Source organism: Xiphophorus maculatus, chromosome 17 (genome assembly GCF_002775205.1).
Source record: "Xiphophorus maculatus strain JP 163 A chromosome 17, X_maculatus-5.0-male, whole genome shotgun sequence".
Classification (NCBI taxonomy): domain Eukaryota; kingdom Metazoa; phylum Chordata; class Actinopteri; order Cyprinodontiformes; family Poeciliidae; genus Xiphophorus; species Xiphophorus maculatus.
Genome location: NC_036459.1, coordinates 9,300,807 through 9,325,195, shown reverse-complemented (window position 1 = coordinate 9,325,195; position 24,389 = coordinate 9,300,807). Strand labels below are relative to the sequence as shown.

At 40.1% G+C, this 24,389-nt stretch overlaps 2 protein-coding genes across 3 annotated transcripts in view; one reads left to right on the top strand and one right to left on the bottom strand.

The window, feature by feature from the left end:
* The window catches only part of LOC102235035 (ankyrin repeat and BTB/POZ domain-containing protein BTBD11-A), a 180,110-nt gene extending 175,777 nt beyond the window's left edge, over positions 1–4,333 (bottom strand). For both annotated transcript variants that reach the window (XM_023350132.1, XM_023350133.1), the window contains exon 1: positions 3,205–4,333. In XM_023350132.1, the coding sequence (XP_023205900.1) occupies positions 3,205–4,303 (1,099 nt within the window). In that variant the 5' untranslated portion in view covers positions 4,304–4,333. The remainder of the gene's footprint in view (positions 1–3,204) is intronic.
* Positions 4,334–18,899: 14,566 nt separating this feature from the next.
* Positions 18,900–24,376, top strand: LOC102235298 (NADH-cytochrome b5 reductase 3-like). The gene is made up of 9 exons (XM_023350265.1): positions 18,900–19,029; positions 19,284–19,409; positions 19,511–19,583; positions 20,100–20,206; positions 20,296–20,425; positions 20,684–20,767; positions 22,717–22,802; positions 22,882–22,981; positions 23,773–24,376. Exons 1-9 carry the CDS (start codon positions 19,009–19,011, stop codon positions 23,943–23,945), a joined length of 900 nt encoding a protein of 299 aa, XP_023206033.1. The 5' UTR covers positions 18,900–19,008; the 3' UTR covers positions 23,946–24,376.
* Positions 24,377–24,389: the final 13 nt, after the last annotated feature.

Sequence of the window (24,389 nt, the reverse complement as noted above, 5' to 3'; positions counted from 1 at the left end):
GATCATTTGGTGTATAAAACTATTTAGGATCCTGAAATAGAAATACCATTTACACTAAGTTAATCTCTTAAGGCTCCTAAACTACAATTGAGCCATTTGTTTGTTTGTTCTTTTGGTGTTTTGGACGCCGTTTGAAATGTGGCATTGCTGGTGAAATGCCTAAGATGCCTGGGTGTATTTTCTAACAGAGTAGAACATATGCTAAAATATGCCTATGCTAACAGAGTATTTAATGTATTTTTAATGAATGAGTTGATGTTTGATGTGCAACATATGATGAATTAATTATTAACAAGCTCATTTGTAATTGATGTGAAACTTAGTATTGATGGTTGGAATTTTGAAACATTACTGGTACTATGCATTAGATTTGTTAATTGCTAATTGCCCTCTGTTAAGAGTTGCTAGCTGGTAGGACTATTTAACTACTTTTCCCCTCTTTTTTATCTCTGGACAATAGATGTAGTCATATTTTTGCAAGAAATGGTCAAATAAGAGTCAAATTAGAGTGTGTGTAGCTTTTTTCAGGACCATTACTGCAGGGTTACAGCACATATCACAGTTTTTTTTCTTGCAGTCATCATGATAGTTCTGCAGAATACAGTCAATGTGCATCTCTGCATTCACGTTTCATCACCACCCACTCCACCCATTACAGTGGAGTGGGTGGAGTGTGTGACTCGTTCCAGTATTTCAAAAACCGTCTACATCAGAGGCTTTTGAAATCACTTTGCAAAAGTATTTCTAAAAGATTTTTCTTTAAAGTCGGAGAGCAGCATTTACTTCTTCTGGACACAAAGGCTGAAATTTTGCTCTGCTCAATAAGAGCAGTCAGGTATGGTCAGTGGGAGAGCAGGACAACCCAGATTCAGTCATTATGTGCTGCATCACTTTTCTTTTTCAGATGAACACTCAGCAATGGGAGCATGTGTCTCTGCATGAAGGGTTTCTTTCACACCTTCAGCTGCTTATTGTCTCCTCTCTTTGACCAGAACTGCAACAAAGGAGACATTTCACACACCTGATTGGATGTTAGATTAAAATCTGATTAAAAATCGGAATAAATATGCTGCAGGTGTGAGAATCAAACTTGAAACTGTGAGACCAGTATAATGAGAGGTTTAAAAATGTATCTCCTGAAAACTGGAGAAATTCTACTGCTATCGATTTTCTTATAAACTAGTTCCTCTAGAGGCAAAGAGATAGGAAGAAGGATGCACATCGACGCTAAAAGCTGTCGATAGAGAAGGAAAGATATGTTTAAAAATTCTATTAAGAACAATGACGAATCATATCTACAACAATATTTCTGAGCATTGCAATTTTAAATACAAAAAAAGAATCAGATAAATAACAAACTAAGTTAAAAAGTAGCTCAAATCTAAACAAAGACCAGTGTGAAACCTTTATCTTTTGATCGAGACAAAGGAAAAAATCTCAACAAATCACCCAACATTTTTGCACAGTACTAGATAACATAAAAATTACCATCCAACTTATAAAAACAAATCAATGTTATCAATCAGACTATGTGGTCTGAACTGTATTTTGTATAACCTAATATTTTTGTCACCTTATGAACTGGATATCTATATAAGTAAACTGAAATGACTTAAAAACTTACATCAGATGGTAAATAATGGTGTCTAAAACTAATCCTCAGTTTCAGCATGTACTAATTTTCCTATAACGTCACATCAGAGTGAGTAGTTTCTGGTACTGAACAAAAAGAATCTGATTCTTCTTCCATGATATTTGGATTCAGATCACATCATATCATGATGAGACCCATTTCAGATCAATTTATCTTCAGATTGCCTCTCACAGTCTTTCTTTTCGAAGCTGTTATTTAACAAATCACGCCCATATGCACATCAAAGAAATGTTTCACTTTGCCAAAGCTATCGCCTGAAAACCATCACTGCAATATGACTTCTTTCTGTTCAATACTGCATGTCCCAGTTTGGCTCTCAGTATGTCAAGTCCCTTCTGCTTTACAGTTTCAGCCAACTCATTCAGTGCTTTTCGATGGAGAAAAAAAATAATAATAAAAGGCCAACCCACACTCACTGACGGCTTACACCTTCTGGAGTGACACAGCGGCATTGTCAACAAGGCCAGCACACAATACATAACACGAAATCCTGCTTCTGCTAAATTATTGCACGATGCACACCAACTCAGACTGTCAAAAACACCCATTAACATTCATGCCTGCCATACAGCAGCATGGGAAACACAACGGCTCACAGTGACACAAGATGGAGTTTGTTTGATCTTTTTCTCACCATAAACACCAATTTGACTGTAGATGCTGCAGGGCTCTGATAACTAAGAAAGAGAGAACTTGTTTTGGAGGCGGATTGAAAACTGACAATCTTTTTTTGGAAGCACATTTATAGATGTATTAAGAACACTGGAAATTTCTACAACTATAAAACTGGTTTTAAAAAAATGATCTCATCCACACTCACAAAGTTATCTAAAAATGATTTAACTAGATATTGGTTCAGTCAAATGTTAGCTATTCTTACTGATGGCTGTTTTACACCATGATTATATGAACACAATAAAAATTAGACACGAATCATAACAGTTGTGGCCGAGAAGGTTTTTGTGTTGTTTCAGCAAGAATTTTAATTCAAATACAGTTAGCATAGATGTAGCACTGATGCTAAGCTAACTTATACGTGTTAGCATGCTAGCTAACGGTACTGCTGCTCAACAAGTTAAAGATACAAACTAGTAAATCGTGATTTAGTAAAAGCTTAAAACTGTTGTAACATTTAGTTTCAGTTTCTAACGAGTTTAAGAAAAAACCCGCTTAAGCTGATTTCACAACAGAGCTAAAGCTAAAAATCTATTAGCTTCAGCACACCTGGCTACAATGTTAGCTCATTAGCAGAGCTCTGTAAAACCTGACTGCATGCTACTGAGGCAGTTTCACCATTTAATTCAAACATACAGGACAAAGGAGACATCTAAAAGTTGCATGCCCTGTTTGAGACCACAACCAAAGCATTTCTGGTCTTATGTTCTAATAAATCAATGACAATATTTAGGGTTTTGGATATTTATAGGCCATAATTACCTAAATTAATAGAACTATATCACTTTGGGTGTTGTTGGTTTACTTGTAGTGTCCAGATGGAGGTTGTCTCCCACTGTCAGTGGAAGTGTGTGTGTTTTGTCATGCTTTCCTACCGCTTGAATTCTTGCCGCAGATGAGGTGCTGGTAGGGCTGCAGCAGACCCCAGATCTCCGAGTCGTTGCTGATGGCTTGCTCCATGGACTCCAGCGTGATCTTGGGGATCCCGTTGTCCCTCTCCACCAGCGCGCTGCGCAGGACGCGGCCGAACACCTCCCTGAACAGGCTCTCCATGCAGGCGCACAGGTAGATGGCGGCGTGCTCGTGTATCCTCAGGGCCACCCGGCTGTCCACCATCCACCTGAAGAACCTCCCCACGGAGAACACCAAGCCGCAGCGCACCGACTTGCCGCGGCTGAACTTGTCTCCGGCGCTGGACATGTTGTAGAGGGAAAGCGCGCTGAGCGCCGCCGTGATGCAGTTCACCGAGATGGTCCATGAGAGCACCACCTTGATGGCGCTCTGGATCTCATGTTTGGTGCACTTGGCGTAGCGCAGGCTGAGCCGCTGCGCCTCCCGGGCCACCCTCACCAGCACCCGGCTGATGAGGGCGGACAGCCGCGCCAGGACCTCCGGAGTCGGGTTCCCCAACATCAGCTCCTCGTCCTTCCTCAGTGCGCCCTCCACCTCTCCGAGGCTCCACGGTACCTCCTCCAGCTCGGGCAGCTTGGCGCAGTGTCCCGCACACTCCAGGATCTCCGTGTCCTCCGCCAGGACGGTGTTGACCGTGTCCAAACTGTTGTGTCTGCTGTGCATGGATTCCGTCAGATGCCAGTAGTTGCCTCCATGCGAGACGGACTGGTGCGTGTCGGAGCAGCAGAGCGACACGCTGGACGACCTGACCGAGTCCGCGGCTCCACCATAACCAGAATCAAGCGTTAAATCCTCCAGCGTCCTCACGACTGTCTTATCCTTGCCTGCCATAATTGCACCACATAATGTTGGGTATCCTTGGTTCTCGCAGATAAACGCCTCAAACTCGCCCCGCTGCCTTATTCCCTCCCAGTTTGACCAATGAAAAAAACAAAAAAAAAAAAAAACAGCCAGAAGCCAAAATTTTACTCTCCTCGATCTTCCTGACGCACACGACAACTTCTCCTTCTCGGCGTGTCTGTCCAAGAAGAGCGCACAAACCCCGCAACAAGCGCAGAGCATGCAGGCACGCAGGCAGGCTGGGCTCCGGTGGAGAGGAGGAGCGCGGAGACCCCGCGGAGCTCCAAACGAGCCAATCAGCGTCTCGGTTCAGCTGTGAGTGACGCAGACGCGCAACCTGCTGCGTCTCAGCACCTGGTGAAGCACGACTCAACGCAACCGGAAAGGCATGAAGCTGCGGCGAAGTTTCCCTCTGAGCACAAGCAGAGTGGAATATACACCAATATATATTTTAAAAAGTTGTTAAGCTGCAATAAATTACATGCAGCTCACTTGTTTAGATTTGAATCGGTATCTCTGAATTAGAAACAATTCAGTTTTAGTAAGTTAGTGAATAAAACGTTCTTTTTGTAGCACATTTCAAGAGCACAAAGTTTCATAAAAGACAACAAATGCATAAAAACGCAAGAGAAATTAATACAAAGCTGATTTAAAATGACAAAAACTTGGGAGGGTGAAAGAAAACCAGTTAGATCAGGGGTGTCAAACTCCAGTCCTCGAGGGCCACCGTCCTGCAGTCTTTAGATGTGCCACAGGTACAAAACGCTGGAATGAAATGGCTTAATTACCTCCTTCTTATGAAGGTACATTCTCCAGAGCCTTGCTAATGACCTAATTATTCTGTTCAGGTGTGGTGCAGCAGAGGCCCATCTAAAAGTTGCAGGGCAGTGGGGCCCCCAGGACTGGAGTTTGACACCTGTGAGTTAGATGATGTGGGAAGATGATCGTCTGTCTCCAGAAAATTAATCTGACAATATCTACATGTAATTATGCCAGTTTTAAATTTTAATGCCGTTAATTTCCACAGTGTTTTTCTCTACATTAAATCTGGATAAAGCAGGTTTTCCATGCCAAGCTGTTGGTTTCATCAAGCTACTGCACTTTTTAAGAAAATCAGATAGGCAGATGTTAACCAAAACTTGTTCTGTCCCATATGTCTATGAATATTTTACAGTTTAAGAACTTTGCCCCAAGACTTTCAGAGACTGATTATTCCAACATCTTGTAAAAGCTTCAAGATTTAGCTCCATTTGCTGAAAATAATCCCTCTGAAGCGTTTATTGCCTGTAAATACAGAATTTCTTTTTGTTGTTGTTGTTGGCTAAAACAAAGAGTGAGCGAGCTAAATCCTGACGTGCAGAGAGAAGCAGTTGGTGGAATGATGATTCATCCGTTCTGCTGGGGCTTCTCCTTGTGCATCCGAGCTGGATCCACCATCTGTCCCCGCTGCCTGCCATGCCAGAGGCACTTTCCTGCTTTCTTTGCATGACGCTGCATTGTGCCAGAGCTGGAAAAACAGACCGAGGTGACATGGGGAGAGTTATGCAACGTTTGGGAAAGTGATGGAGCAGGAAAAGTGTAAAGCGAATCAACCCAGTGTCTTACAGCTGTGTGTAGACAATAACAGGAGCGAAAGAAGCATCTTATGTTTAAACGTGAGGATTTCTTTTCATCTCTCGTCTTTGTCTTCTGGTCTGCGTCGCCTTCTGCAGCTCCTGATGCACTGCAGATCTTCCCTCCTTGCTCAGGTGAGAGCGGCGGAGGTGGGCAGCTGTCAGCGACGCCTCAGAGTCCTCTGCTGGTGCTCCAGAGTCCGTCCTCAGTTATTAGGCCTTGGTTGCCTGGTAACTGGAAAAATTATCATGATTTTCCCTGCAAAGATGATAGATCATGTGTTTCCCAGCAGAAGCTGTGCGTCGCATATAGACCTTAGTCATGCTGCGCAGACACATTTTGAAGTAACTAAATAAAGAAAGAAATTTTTGAAGTTTTTTTTAAACATTGTATTCATGTGTTATGGAGTTGGAGGTTGCCCCAAAAGCTATAAACAAATTAACTAACTGATTTATTCAGAAATGACTAAATGCAAAGACAGAAATAAATAAATAAAAAACATATTTAGTAAACAAAATAAATACATTTAAAATTAAATAAGATCAATTAAATGTTTTATTGCCAAACCTTTAGAAGTAATATGAATAAATACTGTTAATATTTTTAGTACATTCTTTATACATTTTGAAGAAAGAAAATGTAAAAATATTAGTAATGCAAAAACAAAAGATTGAAAACTAAAAGATAGTAAAAGAGAAAAAAGATCAAAAACAAAAAATATCAATTTATTTTCAGGTTATCTATCAATTATGACAAAGTTAACTAAAACCAGTAATAATAATAAATTAAACTTGAAAAATGAGAAATATAAACTAAAAATATCAGAAAGCCATGTAAGGATACTTAACTGATTAAATCAGTGGTAAAAACTGATAAATATTTCTTTAAAATGTTACACAGTTTATTATAAAAGTATGGAACGGAGCAATAAGTTGCAAAAAAGGTTATTAATGTATGATACTATACTGCCTCTCTCTGGTAAACGAAGTGTACTGCAGCGTTTGGCAATGCGACAATTTTTCCGGTACGAGTAAAATTATGAATAAGGATGTATTTTTTAAACATCACATTAATGGTGCAATTTGAAAAGACACGAGATAAATTATTTGCAAAAAAAACTGTCATAAAGGCAAAAGAGCTGCAAATTTCACAAATAAAAACAAAAATAAAGTGACAATGACTGACTGAAGTGATTATATCAGTCAAATTAGTATTTTTTAAATAATAGTAATAATGTATTGCATATCATAATACATTATTATCACAATAAGCTATTTTAAATGTATTTTGAATAAATGTTCAAACATAGAAATTTCCCTTGCAATTTTGATTTTATGCTGCCACACTCAGGCGAACAGGGTGAATTACATTGCTTTGTTAAAGTAGTATTTTACCCTTGCATAATTAACCCAAATTATCTGCGTGATGCATTTTGCTATTTTGAATATTAATTACAAAAGAAAAAAAATCTGCTCACAACAAAGTGTCCATTTGAGAATTTTTGTAAGACAATAAAAGAACACAAATCTGTTGGTGTAGTCGAGCACAAAAAATAAATACTTTTACAGCAATAGAGCAAACAGTAAGCAAAAAGTTATATTATATCACATTTGGCTGTCTATTATTACAATAACGGCCTATTTAACTGAGGAGAAGTGGAGAAAAGTACTCCAAGTTCTCTAAAGTAGAAGAACACATACTTGTGTTAAAAAAATATATTCCAGTCAAAGTAAAAATACAAGTTGAAGGGAAACAGGTTGGATGGGGGAAACAATAAAGCCTGGTGGCCCGCCAGGCTGATAAAACACTGGGAGAAACTGACATCTGTCTATAGCTCTGGCTGTAAGCGGGTACCCCGTTTATATCGCCATCTGTAAACAGGAACACTCTGTGTTTATATTACTAAGCGATCTTTGGGCTGCTCTTGGTCCGATCCCTCACCTAGGACTTGTTTGTCCCGGCAGCCCTCACCCAACTTCAGGTCTCTAGATGGAGGCAGCCTCCAACAGCCCTAGGATCATTGGGACACTCAAACCCCTCCACCACGATAAGGTGGCAGCCCACGGAGGGGAAAAACAAAGGCAGAAACAGTTCCATTCTCTGACCTGAACTGATCTGGAGAGAGGCCAGAAGGTGGCGCTCTGGTGTTTCTAACGAAACAAGAAGTTTCGTTAGAAACTAAACCTTTTCCAACTAAAAAGCTTAGTTAGAAACTAAATTTTGTTTTCTCAGTTATTTTTCTTTCCATAGATTCTGCACTGGGTCTGGTGTTCTGATTGGCTGTGGTTTCTTCCTGGAGGAGGGCATTGGCTGACATAAGTTTACGAATGTGGAAAGTTCTCCTGGATCAGTTGACCTTTGTTGTGTCTCTGCTCGGCCTTCCCTCACCTCCAGTCGGTCATGGCAGATGGCTGCTGGTACTGAGCCCGGTTCCGGTTCTGCTGAAGATTTCTTCCTGGTAGAGAGGTGTTCTTCTTCTTCTCCATAGTCGCTACCTGCATGCTCTTCATGACGGACTGCTGTTAAGTCAACAACTCAACACAAGGGATTTGCTGTCGCCCCCTGCTGGTCAGATGGAGTGAATGCTGTTAGTAATGACTCCATACAATCTGCTGGGTTTTGTTTGGTACAAACGTTTTAAACTACTGTATAATTAACTGAACCTAATGAATCGATAACCTGGATCAATAGTAATCTGAATAAATTGAAATGACTTTTCATAAAATGCCTTGACAAGAACATTGTTGTGAATTAACGTTATAACTAAAATTTTTGAACATTTTGATATCTATTTTTGAGGGTTTTGAATATTTTGGTATCTATTTTTGGGGTTTGAATGTTTTGATATCTATTTTTGGAATTTAAATGTTTTGGTATCTATTTTTGGGATTTTGAACTTTTTTATATTGGTTGTTGGGGTTTTTGTATTGTTTATTTGTAAGGCTCATTTGTCAGTTTGAAAGTAAAATTTTATATATTGCCAATTCACAACAAATGTCATCTCAATGCACTTTGAAATAATTTTGGTCCAATTACATGTACTCCAATTGCTAGTACAATAAGCTCAGATGATTATAAAAGTAGTTTAAAAAGTTTGTACCAAACAAAACCCAGCAGATTGTATGGAGTCATTACTAACAGCATTCACTCCATCTGGCCAGCAGGGGGCGACAGCAAATCGCTTGTGTTGAGTTGTTGACTAAACAGCAGTCCGTCATGAAGAGCATGCAGGTAGCGACTATGGAGAAGAAGAAGAACACCTCTCTACCAGGAAGAAATCTTCAGCAGAACCAGAACCGGGCTCAGTACCAGCAGCCATCTGCCGCGACCGACTGGAGGTGAAGGAAGGCCGAGCAGAGACACAACAAAGGTCAACTGATCCAGGAGAACTTTCCACGTTCGTAAACTTATGTCAGCCAATGCCCTCCTCCAGGAAGAAACCATGAGGGGGGAAAAAATAAGTGAGAAACCAAAACAGTTGAAATAAATAATGTAACAGAAAATATCAGCAGCATAAATACACAGATCACAATAAACCAATCTAAGCCTTTTCATAATCAACGCCATGGCCATGGCAACACTAAAATGATGCAAGAACACATTCTCAAAAATCAATGAACATTAAGGTCTAACATTTAACACTGAAATAGGAAGACATTTTAAATAACAAAATTAAAAGTCTCAAAATTGTCCATTAAAAAAAAACAAAAAACAATGGCTAAATGAGGCCAAAGTACTAGACTGAAGACTTGTCCAGTTTTTTGTAGAAAGAAAAAAAGAAACTGAAGTTGCTTTGATAAATGTTTCAAGTTCAGCCATTTTCCTCTGTCGGCGGATGGGGGGCAATGAAGGGCAAAATCCGAGACAAAAAAATAAAAAATAAGATGATCCAGGAGGATTCCTGAAGAAAACAGGACATTTGCAGGTTTAAGGTAAAACCCTTAACTCAGAATGAAATTGTCACTTTTCAAAAACACGCAATTATAACTTAAAAAGCAAAATACCTGCAATATTTCTTGAGGAAGACTGCTGAACCCGATGGTAGGTTCCCTAAGGTCATCCATCAACAGGGTGGCAATGAGGTTCTTTTCTGTTGTCGTTGGGGCAGTGATCCAGGAGGGTTCCCGCAGGACAAGAAGACAGGAGGACAACAACAGGACGGGTGCAGTTTTAACCCCAACTGAAGAAGAAGAACTGGTTAGTTTTCATACCTCGTACCTGTCGGTAAGGTTCGTTTACACACAAACCCGACCCAAGGGTGACTAACCCCGTGCCCGTCGGTAAGGTTCGTTTACACACAAACCCGACCGAAGGGTGACTAACTCCGTGCCCGTCGGTAAGGTTCGTTTACACACAAACCCGACCCAAGGGTGACTAACCCCGTGCCCGTCGGTAAGGTTCGTTTACACACAAACCCGACCCAAGGGTGACTAACCCCGTGCCCGTCGGTAAGGTTCGTTTACACACAAACCCGACCGAAGGGTGACTAACCCCGTGCCCGTCGGTAAGGTTCGTTTACACACAAACCCGACCGAAGGGTAACTAATCCCGTACCTGTCGGGAGGGTTCGTTTACACACAAACCCGACCGAAGGGTAACTAACCCCGTGCCCGTCGGTAAGGTTCGTTTTCACACGAACCCGACCGAAGGGTAACTAACCTCGTACCCGTCGGTAAGGTTCGTTTTCACACAAACCCGACCGAAGGGTAACTAACCTTGTACCCGTCGGGAGGGTTCGTTTACACACAAACCCGACCGAAGGGTAACTAACCCCGTGCCCGTCGGTAAGGTTCGTTTACACACAAACCCGACCGAAGGGTAACTAACCCCGTGCCCGTCGGTAAGGTTCGTTTTCACACAAACCCGACCGAAGGGTAACTAACCCCGTGCCCGTCGGTAAGGTTCGTTTACACACAAACCCGACCGAAGGGTAACTAACCCCGTGCCCGTCGGTAAGGTTCGTTTACACACAAACCCGACCGAAAGGCAGCCAAACCCTCGTCCCGTCGGGAGGGTTCGTTTTCACACAAACCCGACCGAAAGGCAGCCAAACCCTCACCCGTCGGTAAGGTTCGTTTTCACAGAAACCCGACCGAAAGGCAGCTAAACCCTTGTCCCGTCAGGAGAGTTCTTTTTCACAAAAACCCAACCTAAGGGCAACCAACACTTTACCCATCGGGAGGATTCGATTTCACACACCCGACTGTAAGACAACCAACACTTTACCCATCGGGAGGATTCGTTTTCACACACCCGACCGAAAGGCAACTAACACGCAGGATGGGTCTTGAGCAAGCTCAAGCAGGCTCAAGACCCATCTTTTTAACTGTATGTCCTGAATTGAATCGGAGGTGGGGGCAGGGGGCTCGCTTTCACACCTTTACCCTTTTGTAACCAACATCAGAACTACCTTTAAAATGGCCTAGTGTGTTTTTCTTGGGTGGAGCATTGTGCATAAAATGGATCGATCCCTTCATTGTACTCGTTTGATACCAAATTCCTTGAACTCATCCGATGACTTCATAGCCTTGAGGAGTGGCTACCAGAAATAGCAAACTGCATTGCTTGGCGTTGGATTCACACTTCTACCTTTCACAGTCTGAGGCTCTCTGGTGTCTTCAGAGTCTTCATTCCATCTCAACAGAAATTGATTGGCTTCTATATCTTCCCAGTCCATATACCATACCTTCCCAGTCCGTATACCATACCTTCCTAGTCCATATACCATGTGGTGTTGACAAGGCCTTAAATTCTCAACCATGAGCTCAAAACTATCATCCACCACCACAGACACTGAGGATGCATGAGGTAACAAGACTTTCCAAAAAGACTTCCTTTTAACAGAAAGATTTTCAAAAAAAAAAGAAAGACTTCCCTTAAACAGGAAGACTTTCCAAAATACGGTCAACACTGCACCAATTATTTAAATTGGTTAAAAGTTAAGCTAAAGCAATGACTCTTACTGAGGATCCCATCTGGTGACAGTGGAGAGGAAAAACTTCCCTTTAACAGGAAGACATTCCAAAAAAAAAAAAAAAAATTAAAAACCAGTTATCAAACATTGGTTAAAGGTATGAAAACTTAAGCAATGCCTCATGTTGATGATACATGTGATGACAGTGGAGAGAAAAGAATTCCCTTTAACGGGAAGACTTTCCAAAGATAAAAACCTCCCTTTAATGGGAAGACTTCCAGAAAAATTAACACTGCACCAATTACATAAATTCATTATAAATAAGCTTAAGCAATGCCTCCTACTGAGGATCCACGTGGTAACGAGAATGGAAAAACTTCCCTTTAACAGGAAGACTTTCCAAAATAAGGTTAACACTAGACCGATTATTTAAATTGGTTAAAAGTTAAGCTAATGCAATGACTTGGACTGAATATCCATCTGGTGAGAATGAAGAGGAAAGACTTCCAGAAATATTTAACCCTTTGGAGTCTTGGGTCTAAATGGCCGTTTTGGTCTAATTTTGAATTTACCCTTATATTTTCACCATAAAAACTATTTACCTTACCTTGTTTGGTATCATTATTTTCAGAACATCCTAAACTTTGTGATTTTACAGTGTTTGTTTCATTTTGACAAAATTTATTATCACATTGGAGCAAAACACACACACAGAAACATGACGTCATGCCCGCCACAGGGCGGGCGTCGACCTCAAAGGGAATGCCTCCTACTGAGGATCCAAGTGGTAACGAGAATGGAAAAACTTCCCTTTAACAGGAAGATTTTCCAAATAAAAAGGCAAACACTGCACCAATTACTTACCGTAAATTGGTTGACATTTAAGAAAGCTAATTCAATGCCTCCTATTTAGGATGCATGTAGTGACAGTGAAGAGGATAAACTTCCCTTTAACAGGAAGAACCCTCCAGCAAAACCAGAAGTTGGCTCTGTATGAAAGGCCATCTGTCACTACCCCCGGGGGATTTGAAAGGACAGAATAAAGAGAGAGACAGAAAAAGAAAAAGAGCTTCTCCAGGAGTATTTCTATAGGAGAAAACAGAGTTAGTTGTAGTAGAAGCTCCTTTGGTGGCTTTATCTATGAGAAAAAAAACTGTTATTTGGAACAAAAGGTCCGCCAGTTGCTTAATCTAGAAGAGAAAATGGGTTAAAAACAAACTTAAACACTGAAGGACAGGTCCCAGTCGATCCTCTCTTGAAGGAAAACATGGAGTTCAGCTGAAAACCTGCAAATAAGAGATGGTGGATTACAGTGTGGACATTATCTAGGTGACCTCCTGCAGCTCCAGCAGATCTCTCTGTTCTCGTCCAGAAGAAATGAAGTCGCATGACAAAATTGCACGAGGCCACACGTTGTTTTGGAGCAAAAATTAATCGTTTTTCGCGTTTAAATTGAACGTAAATTAAATTTGTTTGAGTTATTGAATTATTAAAGTATGGACCCTAAATTTCAAACTAAATACTAAAGTAGGTACGAAAAATTTTATGTATTTTGAAAAATAAAGACCTCATATTCACCCAAACACATATCTGATATTCTTTATCATTCTGCAATATTATCCTAATGCAGCTATACTGTCATCATAGCCACATTATATTAATACTAATAAGTAGGTATGTTAAGCTGAATCACTTCCTACAGCCTCTAAACTGTATTTGCCAAGTCCTTGGATTTACAACAGCAGAGTCCTTCTCAGCTCATTGACTCTCAGCAGAGAATCAAACCAAACCAGCACACCAAGAGGCCTAGCGTTGGCCTTCAGCAAACAGCGTTAGCATCAGCAGCGCAGCAAAAACCCGCAGCAGCTCCTACCCTGAGATGTCTTCTGGACCCGCCATTGGAACAGTTGCTTGACCTAACCAACCTTTGATGGGTTGGGCAGATCCGCTAGGCACCTTGTAGGGAATCCTCAGCTTGACGGAAGTGATCCTCAGTTTCACTGAAAGGAATCCTCAGCTTGATTGTAGTAAATCCATAATCGATCAACTGCTCGCTCCAGATGTCTTTATATCTCCTCAGATGTTTCAGGACGCCAGCAACCAAACAAACCGCCGCTGAGAGGCCGTGGTCGGGTCTCTCCTTGTGTGCTGCTCTGTTTAGACACAAAAAATGGCTTCACTTTCTGATTCCAGCTTACAATTCGGGAATGGCTAAAGGGCGGTTCCACCTACTTTTTCACAACTTTCTGCATCTTTAATCGTCTCTAGTTAAAAAACTACAACTCCTAGACCCCTACCTCCTACCCTTTTTTGCCATCTAGTTCATATTAGAACTTCTCTAATTCCAAAACCACAAGACCTAGACACTTCAAATCTGGACTGGATTATTCTGCTCTAATAGTAGAATATTTAGAACTATGTTTGGGATTTGTGAAACTTTTTTCTGATTTGTGAAACTTCAATAAAGGTTGACTTTTTTGCCTCTGGATCACACTAGAATGGCTCCAGCTCCAAAACCACAACACCTAGACTCTTTAAACCTGGACTGGATTATTCTGCTCTAATATCAGAATAAAGTGCCTTGCGAAAGTATTCGGGCCCCTGGAACTTTTCAACCTTCTGCCGCTTTTCAGGCTTCAAACATAAAGATCTAAAATTTTTATTTTTTGGGGAAGAATCAACAAGTGGGACACAATCATAAAGTGGAATGAAATTTATTGGATATTTTAAACATTTTTAGCAAATAAAAAATCTGCAAAGTGGGGCTTTTAATATTTTTTAGCAATTTTTTTGTCAAAATTTTGACAAAACTTACAAAAGTTTGTCAAAAGTGCGTATTTTGACAAATACGCGCTTTTGTAGGACAATTTCACTAATGATTTGGGGTCAATATGTTACATATCCCAGAAGCCATTAAATAAAAATACTAAATGTTAACAAAAAACAACAACAAAAGAAGCCAACAAAAAAAATGAGCTAAAATGGAGTAAGAATGAGTGTGCCTCATCGACACACTTTAGTAGAACAATTTCACACTGATTTTGAGTCAGTGGGGCACATGACTTGGAAGCTATTGAAGCAAAAATTATATGATTTAATATTAAAATTATTTAAAATATTGAATATGACTTAAAAATTCAATAGAAAATGGTGCGTCTCTTGAAACCCTAATTACCACTTGTTTGTGTCAGTTGGTCACAAGGCAAAGCATTTATTTACATTTGTTTGTCAGGAGTGTTTGGTTCGGAAATGTGTTGACAGTCCATCAGTGAACCTCCGAGCGCTTGAGGAGGAAGCAGGAGGTAGCGGTAGATTAATGCCTGAAGAAAATACAAGGTAGAAATCTAAGCCTTTTCAAAACACTAATATTGAAAGACCAATGTTTTTGTAATATCTAATAAAAACTTTGATCAGACATGACCTACTTCAAAACGTATTAATGGCAAAGAGAACAGGCCACAGCAACACTGACCAACGACATGTACTAACAGCATGGGCCAAAGACATTGACCAATCACAGAAGGTAAAGACATTCAGACAACTACTTGAACCAACCAAATCAGAAAAAGGTTTCACAAATCCCAAACATGGTTTTAAATATTCTGCTATTAGAGCAGAATAATCCAGTCCAATTTTGAAATGTCTAGGTGTTGTTGTTTGTTTGGCAAGAGTTGATTAAAGATGCGTAAGATAGTGAAAAATTAGGTGGAATCGCCCTTTAGCCATTTTCCGAATCGGAAGCTGGAATCGAATCGGAAACCAACTTCAGCTCGTGGCTAGCCCTGCAGGCACCTAGAGTAAAATCCCATTTTCAATAGACCGGAAGCGACCGAGCCACTTATTCCCGGAAGCGGATGCTGATGTGCAAATCCAGTCCAAGTTTGAAGAGTCTAGCTCTTGTGTTTTTTGGAATTAGAGCAGCTCAAGTGTGACAGTGATTAAAAAAAGGGGGTAAAAACTGCCCTTTATCCAAGTTTCACAAATCTGAAAAAAGTTTCACAAATCCGAAAAAAGTTTCACAAATCCTAAACATGGTTTTAAATATTCTGGTATTAGAGCAGAATAATCCAGTCCAGGTTGACGTGTCTAGGTATTGTAGTTTTTAACTAGAGTAGATTAAAGATGCGGATGGTAGTTAAAAAAAAAATTAGGTGGAATCGCCCTTTAGCCGTTTCCCGAATCGGAAACCATCTTCAGCTTCGTATAACAACGTCATCGGTGGAAAAAGACAAACAACTTAGAATAAGGTTTCTGAAAAATAACTTACCGAATAACAAATGCAGCGATTTCAAACATGGCGCTCCCGCGGTCTACTTGCCATCACTGCGGCCATCACTGCAGTACTTGCCACCACTGCGGCCTACTCGTAGGTCAAGTACACGACGCCATGCTAGGCCTCGATCAACAATGACATGATTTCAATCGGATCCACAAAAGTTTCAGTCATAAGGCTGGGCGTCGACTCGGATTCCGCGTCTTGGGAGATCCGAAAATATCATTTTTAATCCAGGTCCCAAAGTTCATGACAATCAGACCGACGGTTTCGCGTCTCACTGCGGCCGGGCGCTAGCCGCATCTTTTTAAAAAAAAAAAAAAAAAAAAAAACCCTCACGTAAAGCTGCGTCATATTAATATCCAACATGACGCATGCGCGTCACGCTCATTAATAACAAAAATGGCGCCATTCGCCTCTGTTGCCAGATTGGACATTTTCCAGTCCAAACACAGGATAAAACTAAACCTGTCAAACCTACACAACTTCAAAGGAACAGTTCGAATCTAAACCGAGGCAAAATTAATTTAACTATATGTTTTATTCATAATCTATCCCTAATATATTTTTAGAATAATTTAGTCATTAATTTATTAAAACTCTTCACTCTCCATAGATCTGTGTCTTTTGATCTGTCTCTAAATAATATAAGTTTATTAATAAATTGCTTATTTAAAAATGCACAATAAAGTTTTGTAAAATAAATGTTTATTTATCTTTGATTAATTTATACAACAACGTGCATACATTTATTATTTTATTTATTTATAAAATAATAAATGAATTATTAGATGGAGGAGAAACAAATCCAAACAAATAAAGGCATAATAAATAGTAAATTCATGGATTTATGCAATATGAAAACAAAGACAAGTATAAAGCTTATATAAACGAGAATAATCAAACAGCAAAACAACATTTGAAATACATTGAAAATAAAATAAATGACTACATCCGAGATAAAAGGAAGAGAAAGACTGAAATAACAAAACGTAAAAATAAATCAATAAACCAAATGAAATTCAAAGACAAACAAAACTGGTCCTTAAATTACAAGGCAAAAACAAACAGAATAAATTAATAAAACAATGAAGCAAATGTTGTCAGAACGAGATGCCTTTCTGTTCAGTTGAAGCTGCTTTAACTTTCAGGATAACTAAAGGATAGTTTTAATATTCATCTACTTATGAACAAAACATATGAACTGTGGATAAAAATCAATAAACTTGAATATATTAAAAAAGTTCAGTTATTTTTGTCAACATTGATAATTAGGCTTACTGCATTCATTCACCCATGTGTATGCATGATGTATTTGAAAATAAAAACTAATTTATATAGTCAATTGGTTCACTTTTGGGCTATCAAAATATCTCCTCGATTCATTAAGTATTTCATTTTTGTGAGAAACTGAATTTTGGGTTTGAGAATCAGATATTAACAGAAAAGGTTTTAAATGTACCACTCCGAAGTGAATCTTTATTATATACCTTGAAGTTGTTTGCAAGCTTTCATAATCAAGAAGAAGAAGAATCGGTTTCACTGTTTAGCTAAATTATTTAAATTAATATTCTTTAAGTTCTACTTTAAATTACTGACGCAGATTTGGTTCGCACTTCTACGGAGCCCCCTAGGGGACATAGGGATTTTTTTTTCTTTTGCGTTCCCTCGCAATACTGTACTGGTCAGTTATGCAGCATAATTGAACACTGCAAGCCTTTCTTACGGTGGGCGCCGTACTTTATGCTTTAATATAAGGTTATGTGAGGTTTTTCCATGAATGTTAGAATCTTTTTGTGAAATATCTGAAGTTTTATATCTTTCTTTAGGATAGAAAGGCGCCACAAACCTACGATATAAACAGAAACTTTCCGTAAGTAGGAAAGAAATAAAAATACATTATAATCTGGACTATTTCTGAGTTATTATCGCGGGTAATAAATCATCTGACAGTTTTGATTGTGTCTCTGTTGTGTTCGTAGTCTGAATGGTTTAAAGAGCTGCTTTCAGTTCCATCTTAGCCTTAACAGACATAAACATGCAGTAAATAAATCGATTTTCAATCAGTGTTTTGCACCAAACAGTTTTTACTGTTAACAAGTTTTTATTATTAAAAACACGACAAACTAATGATGGTAAAGGGCCGCACTGGGTTAACTCGGGGAATCTCATCTGTCCGTGTATCAATCAGCTCCAAACCTTTTCTTTGTTCTGTCACAATTATCGATTTATTCCATTTTGATGATCAGGCTCCAAACTTTGTAAGGACTGACCGCCCCGCTCACCGCTTCCTAAAACACACAAAGCCAGTGTCCTTCCCATTCATACCTGGTGACGTCACTCCCACGTCGACACACCTAAGTGTCAAAGCCTCTGCTCCTGTTATATCAATAATTACTTATTTCATTCATATGGCTCTTACAGAGCCTCAGTGAAAACTTGTTTATTATTATTAACTGTTTGGTGCAAAACACTGATTGAAAATCGATTCATTTTTACTGCATGTTTATGTCTGTTAAGGCTAAGATGGAACTGAAAGCAGCTCTTTAAACCATTCAGACTACGAACACAACAGAGACACAATCAAAACTGTCAGATGATTTATTAACCGCGATAATAACTCAGAAATAGTCCAAATTAGGATGTATTTTTATTTCTTTACTTACGGAAAGTTTCTGTTTATATCGTAGGTTTGTGGCGCCTTTCTATCCTAAAGAAAGATATAAAACTTCAGATATTTCACAAAAAGATTCTAACATTCATGGAAAAACCTCACATAACCTTATATTAAAGCAGAAAATACGGCGCCCACCGTAAGAAAGGCTTACAGTGTTCAATTATGCTGCATAACTGACCAGTACAGTATTGCGAGGGAAGGCAAAAGAAAAAAATTCCCCATGTCCCCTACGGGGCTCCGTACACTTCAAACTTAGAGCTTAGTTCAGCGTAGGGAAATGTTTTTTATACAAATGCTTTAATTTTGAAAAGCTGTAACCGGATATAGTTTCACGTACAAGCATAGAGACGACCTAAACTTCCGTTACAGTTCAGACAGTTGCAGCAGTACCCTCCTCCCGAGCTGCGCTCTCAACAAACAAGCAAGCTAGCGGACTGAACGGACTGAAAATGTTGTCTTACATCATCGGGGTGAGTTTTGTTCTCTTTTGCAACATTATTTAACTCGTTTAAGTTTAGCTAACTTCTCACAGCTAACATTAGCCAACACTCAGTTTTTCCTCGTGAAGTCCAGTCGTCCTCCCCGCAGGAATTTGCGTGACTCATTTCTCCTGTTAAGGGGGGATTAAAGTAAGATGACTTTCAGTTGTGACAACGCCCCGCAGGGCTCCTACACAGGCTGTAGCTAATGCTAACCGGTGGTCTGCTGTCTGACCATCTCGCAGCTGATCCGAGGAGGCTTTGACAGCATCCTCAACCTCATCTTCAGGCTGCTGTTCTCCAAGAGGAGACCTGCCATCACCTTGGAGGACCCCAACATCAAATATGCGCTCAGGTTAATCGACAAACAGGTAAGAAAGGGGCTGTTTAGCAACATCTGCTAATGTCTGCAAACTCTGCTGGTGCGTTCACGTGACACTTATTTGATCAGATTGTGTTGTGCTTCCTTTAGATTGTGAGTCATGACACAAGAAAGTTCCGCTTTGCCCTGCCTTCTCCTGAACACGTCCTCGGCCTGCCTATTGGTCAGTATGAGCTCCTAAAACACACACACACAATTTAGGCCAGAAGAGTATGTATTAGACTATTAGAAAGTAGTATTGCAAAGGGCTGTTTGGATTAGCTCCCAGCGCAACACTCTGAGATTGAATCTTTCACTAGAGCAAAGTGCTAAAGGTCACAGAGTGTTGGAATCGCATTCGTTGATCTTTGTAATGTTCTCCAGCAAACCTCTGAGGCCGTCACAGAAAAGCTGTATTTATGCTGAGAAACAAAATAACACGCAGGTGGACTCTTCTCTGATTTATTCAACTTTTAGAGGAAATGAATTGCCCTGGATTAGATTGAAGTGGAACTTAATAAATACACATTTTACAGATTCTCAATTGAAAAACCATTTCTCATTTTCCTTCTGTTAACATAAAATTTATTGAAATGCAAATTTTTTTTTGAAAGTTTCTAACTTTTTCAAGTTTTAGTGGCTTTTCTCAGAATTATAAAAGCTAAATAAAACCGATGTCCGTCTCTGCTCTCGTCTTCAGGGCAGCACATCTATCTGTCCGCAAAAATAAACGGGCAACTCGTCGTCCGCCCGTACACGCCCGTCTCCAGCGATGATGACAAAGGCTTTGTGGACCTGGTGGTGAAGGTGAGGTCCAGAAGCAAGTCGCTTCTCTGCCTATGTATTGCATTTAAATTCATGAATTTAAATGTCTTCTATCTGCTTTTCTCTAATAGGTTTATTTCAAAAATGTTCATCCTAAATTCCCAGAAGGTGGAAAGATGAGTCAGTATTTGGAGAGCCTCAAGCTCAGCGACACAATTGACTTCAGAGGACCCAGCGGTCTTCTTATCTACAAAGGCAAAGGTGAGATCTGCTTGATTTGATCAATTTTCACCTTTGAAAAAAATAAAGGGTTTGGAAAATGTTTGAGTTTCCCATCTTTATTCTTTTTTATATATAAAATTAAACTGGGCAGACAGTTCTAAAATGTTAAACTCAAAAGAGCTTGGAATCATTAAGCTCTTAAGAAAAAAAAAGAGGCCCTGCATGCTGAAGTAGCCTCATTGCTAACAGCTACTCGACTTTGGTGTCTGAGAACTGAGCCTGCTGCTGTTTCTGCAGGTGTTTTTGCCATTCAGGGGGATAAAAAATCTCCAGCTGTGACCAAGACGGCCAAACATGTGGGCATGATCGCTGGAGGAACAGGTGAGTTAGAAAAACTCACATCTGCACCCTATTTGCTTCAGAGATTGTATTATGCTGTAACTATTGGTAATATAGAATAGAATAGAAGTACTTTATTCATCCCAGCAGGGAAATTACTTCGCAGTTACAGCATAGAGACAAGACAAGAGACAAGACACAATAACAACGTCTGGGTGTTGAGTCTGGAGTTTGGCTGATGACATCACAGGCCACCGCTGCATCAGCTGATGGGGGAATGTAAACAGCGATCAAAATGGCGGACGTAAACTCCCTTGGTAAATAACACGGCAGCATTCCCACAGCCAGAAGTTCAATGTCTGGGCTACAAATCTGTTCCTTCACGTTAACATGACCGGGATTACACCACCTCTCACTCACATAAAGTGCAATCCCGCCGCCCCTCTTCTTCCGACTCTTGGAAGGGAAATCCAGGGACCTCCACGCTGTATTCCGGAATAAGCGAGTGCAGCCAGGTTTCCGTGAAGCAGAAGATACTGCACTCCCAGTACTCCTTCTGGGTCCTAACCAGCGCCGTGAGTTCGTCTGTCCTATTTCCCAAAGACCTCACGTTCCCCACAATAATCGCCGGTACCGCTGGCCTGCGCCGTCTCCTCTTCTACCTCCGTTTAGCTCCAGACCCGCAGCCCCGTCGTCTCCTCTGTAACTCCTCTGGGACCACAGGCCTGTCTCCGGGCAGCAGCAGAGGCCCACACAGTGCAATCAGCCGTTCACGCGAGCAAACAATGCCACTACTCCTCTCGGCGAGGTTCTCCGCAACCAAGAGTATAAAAAGTAGCAGAAGAACGCGGAGAACATCGACAGAACCACATCCAGCCATTGTGGAAAGCCCAACTGATGATCCTTGGGTTCTTCAAGCACAGATCCTTAATCGGTTACAGCAAATATACACAGACAAACACACACGACGGGAGCTGCGTCTGCAGGCAGCCAGGCTGCGCCGGCGCCATCTTGACGAATGTGGATATATGAGCTTCTGTTTGCTTTCTGCCGTCTCAAACCAGTCAGCTAATTCTGCGAGTGCAGCTCACTAGATGTTATATCTCTATAACCATCAGAGATCGATTATGGGAAGTTTCTGAAATACTCTGTTTAAAAAATACTGACCCGTGTGATCGGTTTGTTCCAGTTAACTCTTTGAAAAAACAAACATAACTCAACTAAAAGAAGATTCGTGGAGAGCTATGAACTGAAAGCTTGAAATACCAAACATGATACATCTGTCTGGTGTTAGTTGAAGTATTTCTTAACTAGGCTAAACAGCAAAACCTTTGCTTTTCAACTCTTTCACGATAAAAGAATAAAAATTGGAATCTAACTGGACAATACAGGCCTGACTTGAGAGCCTATTTTCCTGCAAATTGAGTTTTATTAATGAAGTCAAATCAGAAGCAAAAGCAGTTTAAACACAAGTATAGAAATAAACTCTTGATTTCATAACAATGCTGAAATGTGCTATTTTTAACAGACTTTGTTTTCCACTGTTAAACTGGAGAGGAATTTGAACTTAATTTATGAAGCATAATAACCTTTAAACATAGAGCATGTTTTCATACTGTCACATGCAACAGATTTGAGGTTCAAAACAAAAGTCATTTACATGTAGTTGATCTGTTAATATCCTGAAACTCAACTCATGGTTCTTTAATGTGTGACTGTCGGTTAGTTTAATGCCTAACAGTTTTTCAACAATGATTATTTTTCTATCTAATTACTTGTGGAGCTGATTTGATGCTGCAAAGTTGTAAGATACTCATACAGAGATTTTGTCATGAGAAACTTATTTGTGATTCTCACGAGTTCAGATTAATCTGCTCAGCTGACTCTTTCAAACACAAACGGCTCCATTATTTAGTCACCGATATTTATTTTAATAGAAAAACTGTGTGTAGTTACTCATAACACCAGAGACTTTCCTGTTCTTTCTGCAGGAATCACCCCCATGCTGCAGCTCATCACTGCCATCATTAAGGATCCTCAGGACCAAACGGTGTGTCATCTGCTGTTTGCCAACCAGGTGAGGTCCACAATTTATCAATAATGTTCTGCATATCTGAAGGGACCGTTGTACAATAACCCAACTCCTGTGTCCACAGAGTGAGAAGGACATCCTGCTGAAAGACGAACTGGATGAGATTCAAGCCAACCATCCAGACCGATTCAAGCTGTGGTACACAGTGGACAGAGCACCTGAAAGTAAGCCCTGGAAGAGTGTTTTACCTGAAATCTGTCAGGTTTAAAAGCACTTCAAATGTCAGCTAATCATTTAAGAACAGTGTTCAGAAGACTTAGCCTTGTTAAAGTGAGATGCAAACTCTATATTTAGCTATGAAACTAGTAATTTAAGTTGGTAAACGCATCATGATGTGATACACCTTCAGTTGAATAAGTCAGATATGTGTGTCAGAGTACAAAAAGCAAAGGACTAAATACTTAGCCTTGAGGAACTCCAAAATCTAGTTATTTTCAGTTTAAACAGACTTAATGTAGGATATGCAGTTCATGTTACAGTGTTGCACATTAATCTGCTCTGACCATTTTTGCATAAATTAAGCTAGTGGAAATCAATCTAGAAATGTATAGTTTGTTGCCAAGTGCAAACCTGTGAGTTGAGCTTTTTTAGTTGATGTTTAGAAAACTTAGCAGATTTTGACCAGTTTTAAAACATGTAAGACTCAAGGTTTACATGCTAGTATTTTTACCCACTATGTATCTAAGCAAAGTTAATTTCACAGCATGAATAGTAATATGCAGTTTTCTTGGTGTGGGAAAAGTGGCACCATCTAGTGGACATAAATGAGCTTAAAGTCAAAGGTATATTTCTTTACAGCTGAACTGTTAAGACTTATTTGTAGTTTGAATCCTCACTTTTTTTTTTTATATTCAGCTTCAAATGTTAACTTGAAATTGTTGCAGTTCCATGTTTTCACCAGCAGATGTCACTAAAATAAACAAGCTGTCTTACAATCTAACTTTACTGTGCTCAGACTGGGAGTACAGCCAGGGCTTCATCAATGAAGACATGGTGAGGAAGCATCTGCCCCCTCCTGGTGATGACACGCTCATCCTGATGTGTGGACCTCCACCCATGATCCAGTTTGCCTGCAATCCCAACTTGGACAAAGTGGGCCACGCCCCCAACCGCAGGTTCACCTTCTAGATGTCGGTCCATTTGGAGGAAAATGAGTTTGGTTGTTTAAGGGCTTTGTTATTGTCTCTGCCCTTAAGGCACTCAAGCAGAGGGATTTGCACAGTTTACACAATATTTATACAGCTATATTATTGATGCAAAGGAATCGTAGCTAAGACCAAACCACAGGGGGAAGAGTTGGATAGGCCAGGGAGTTGGGAATCATGGTGAGACGGGATTTTTAGTTTGGTGTTGAGATGTTTGAGTTACTGTGGCTTTATGGCTGTTCATCCAGTGCCTTAAAAACCTGCAGAACTCTGTTTTTTGTTTAAGGTCATCACTGCTTCATTGCTTTTGAACGCCTCCAAGTTGAACATGTCAGTTTTTTGCTAAATGTTACCTAAAGTGTAAATCTGGTTGCTTGTATTTAACATGGAGCATAAAAATCTGTTGCTACTGAAGAAATGTCTGGGG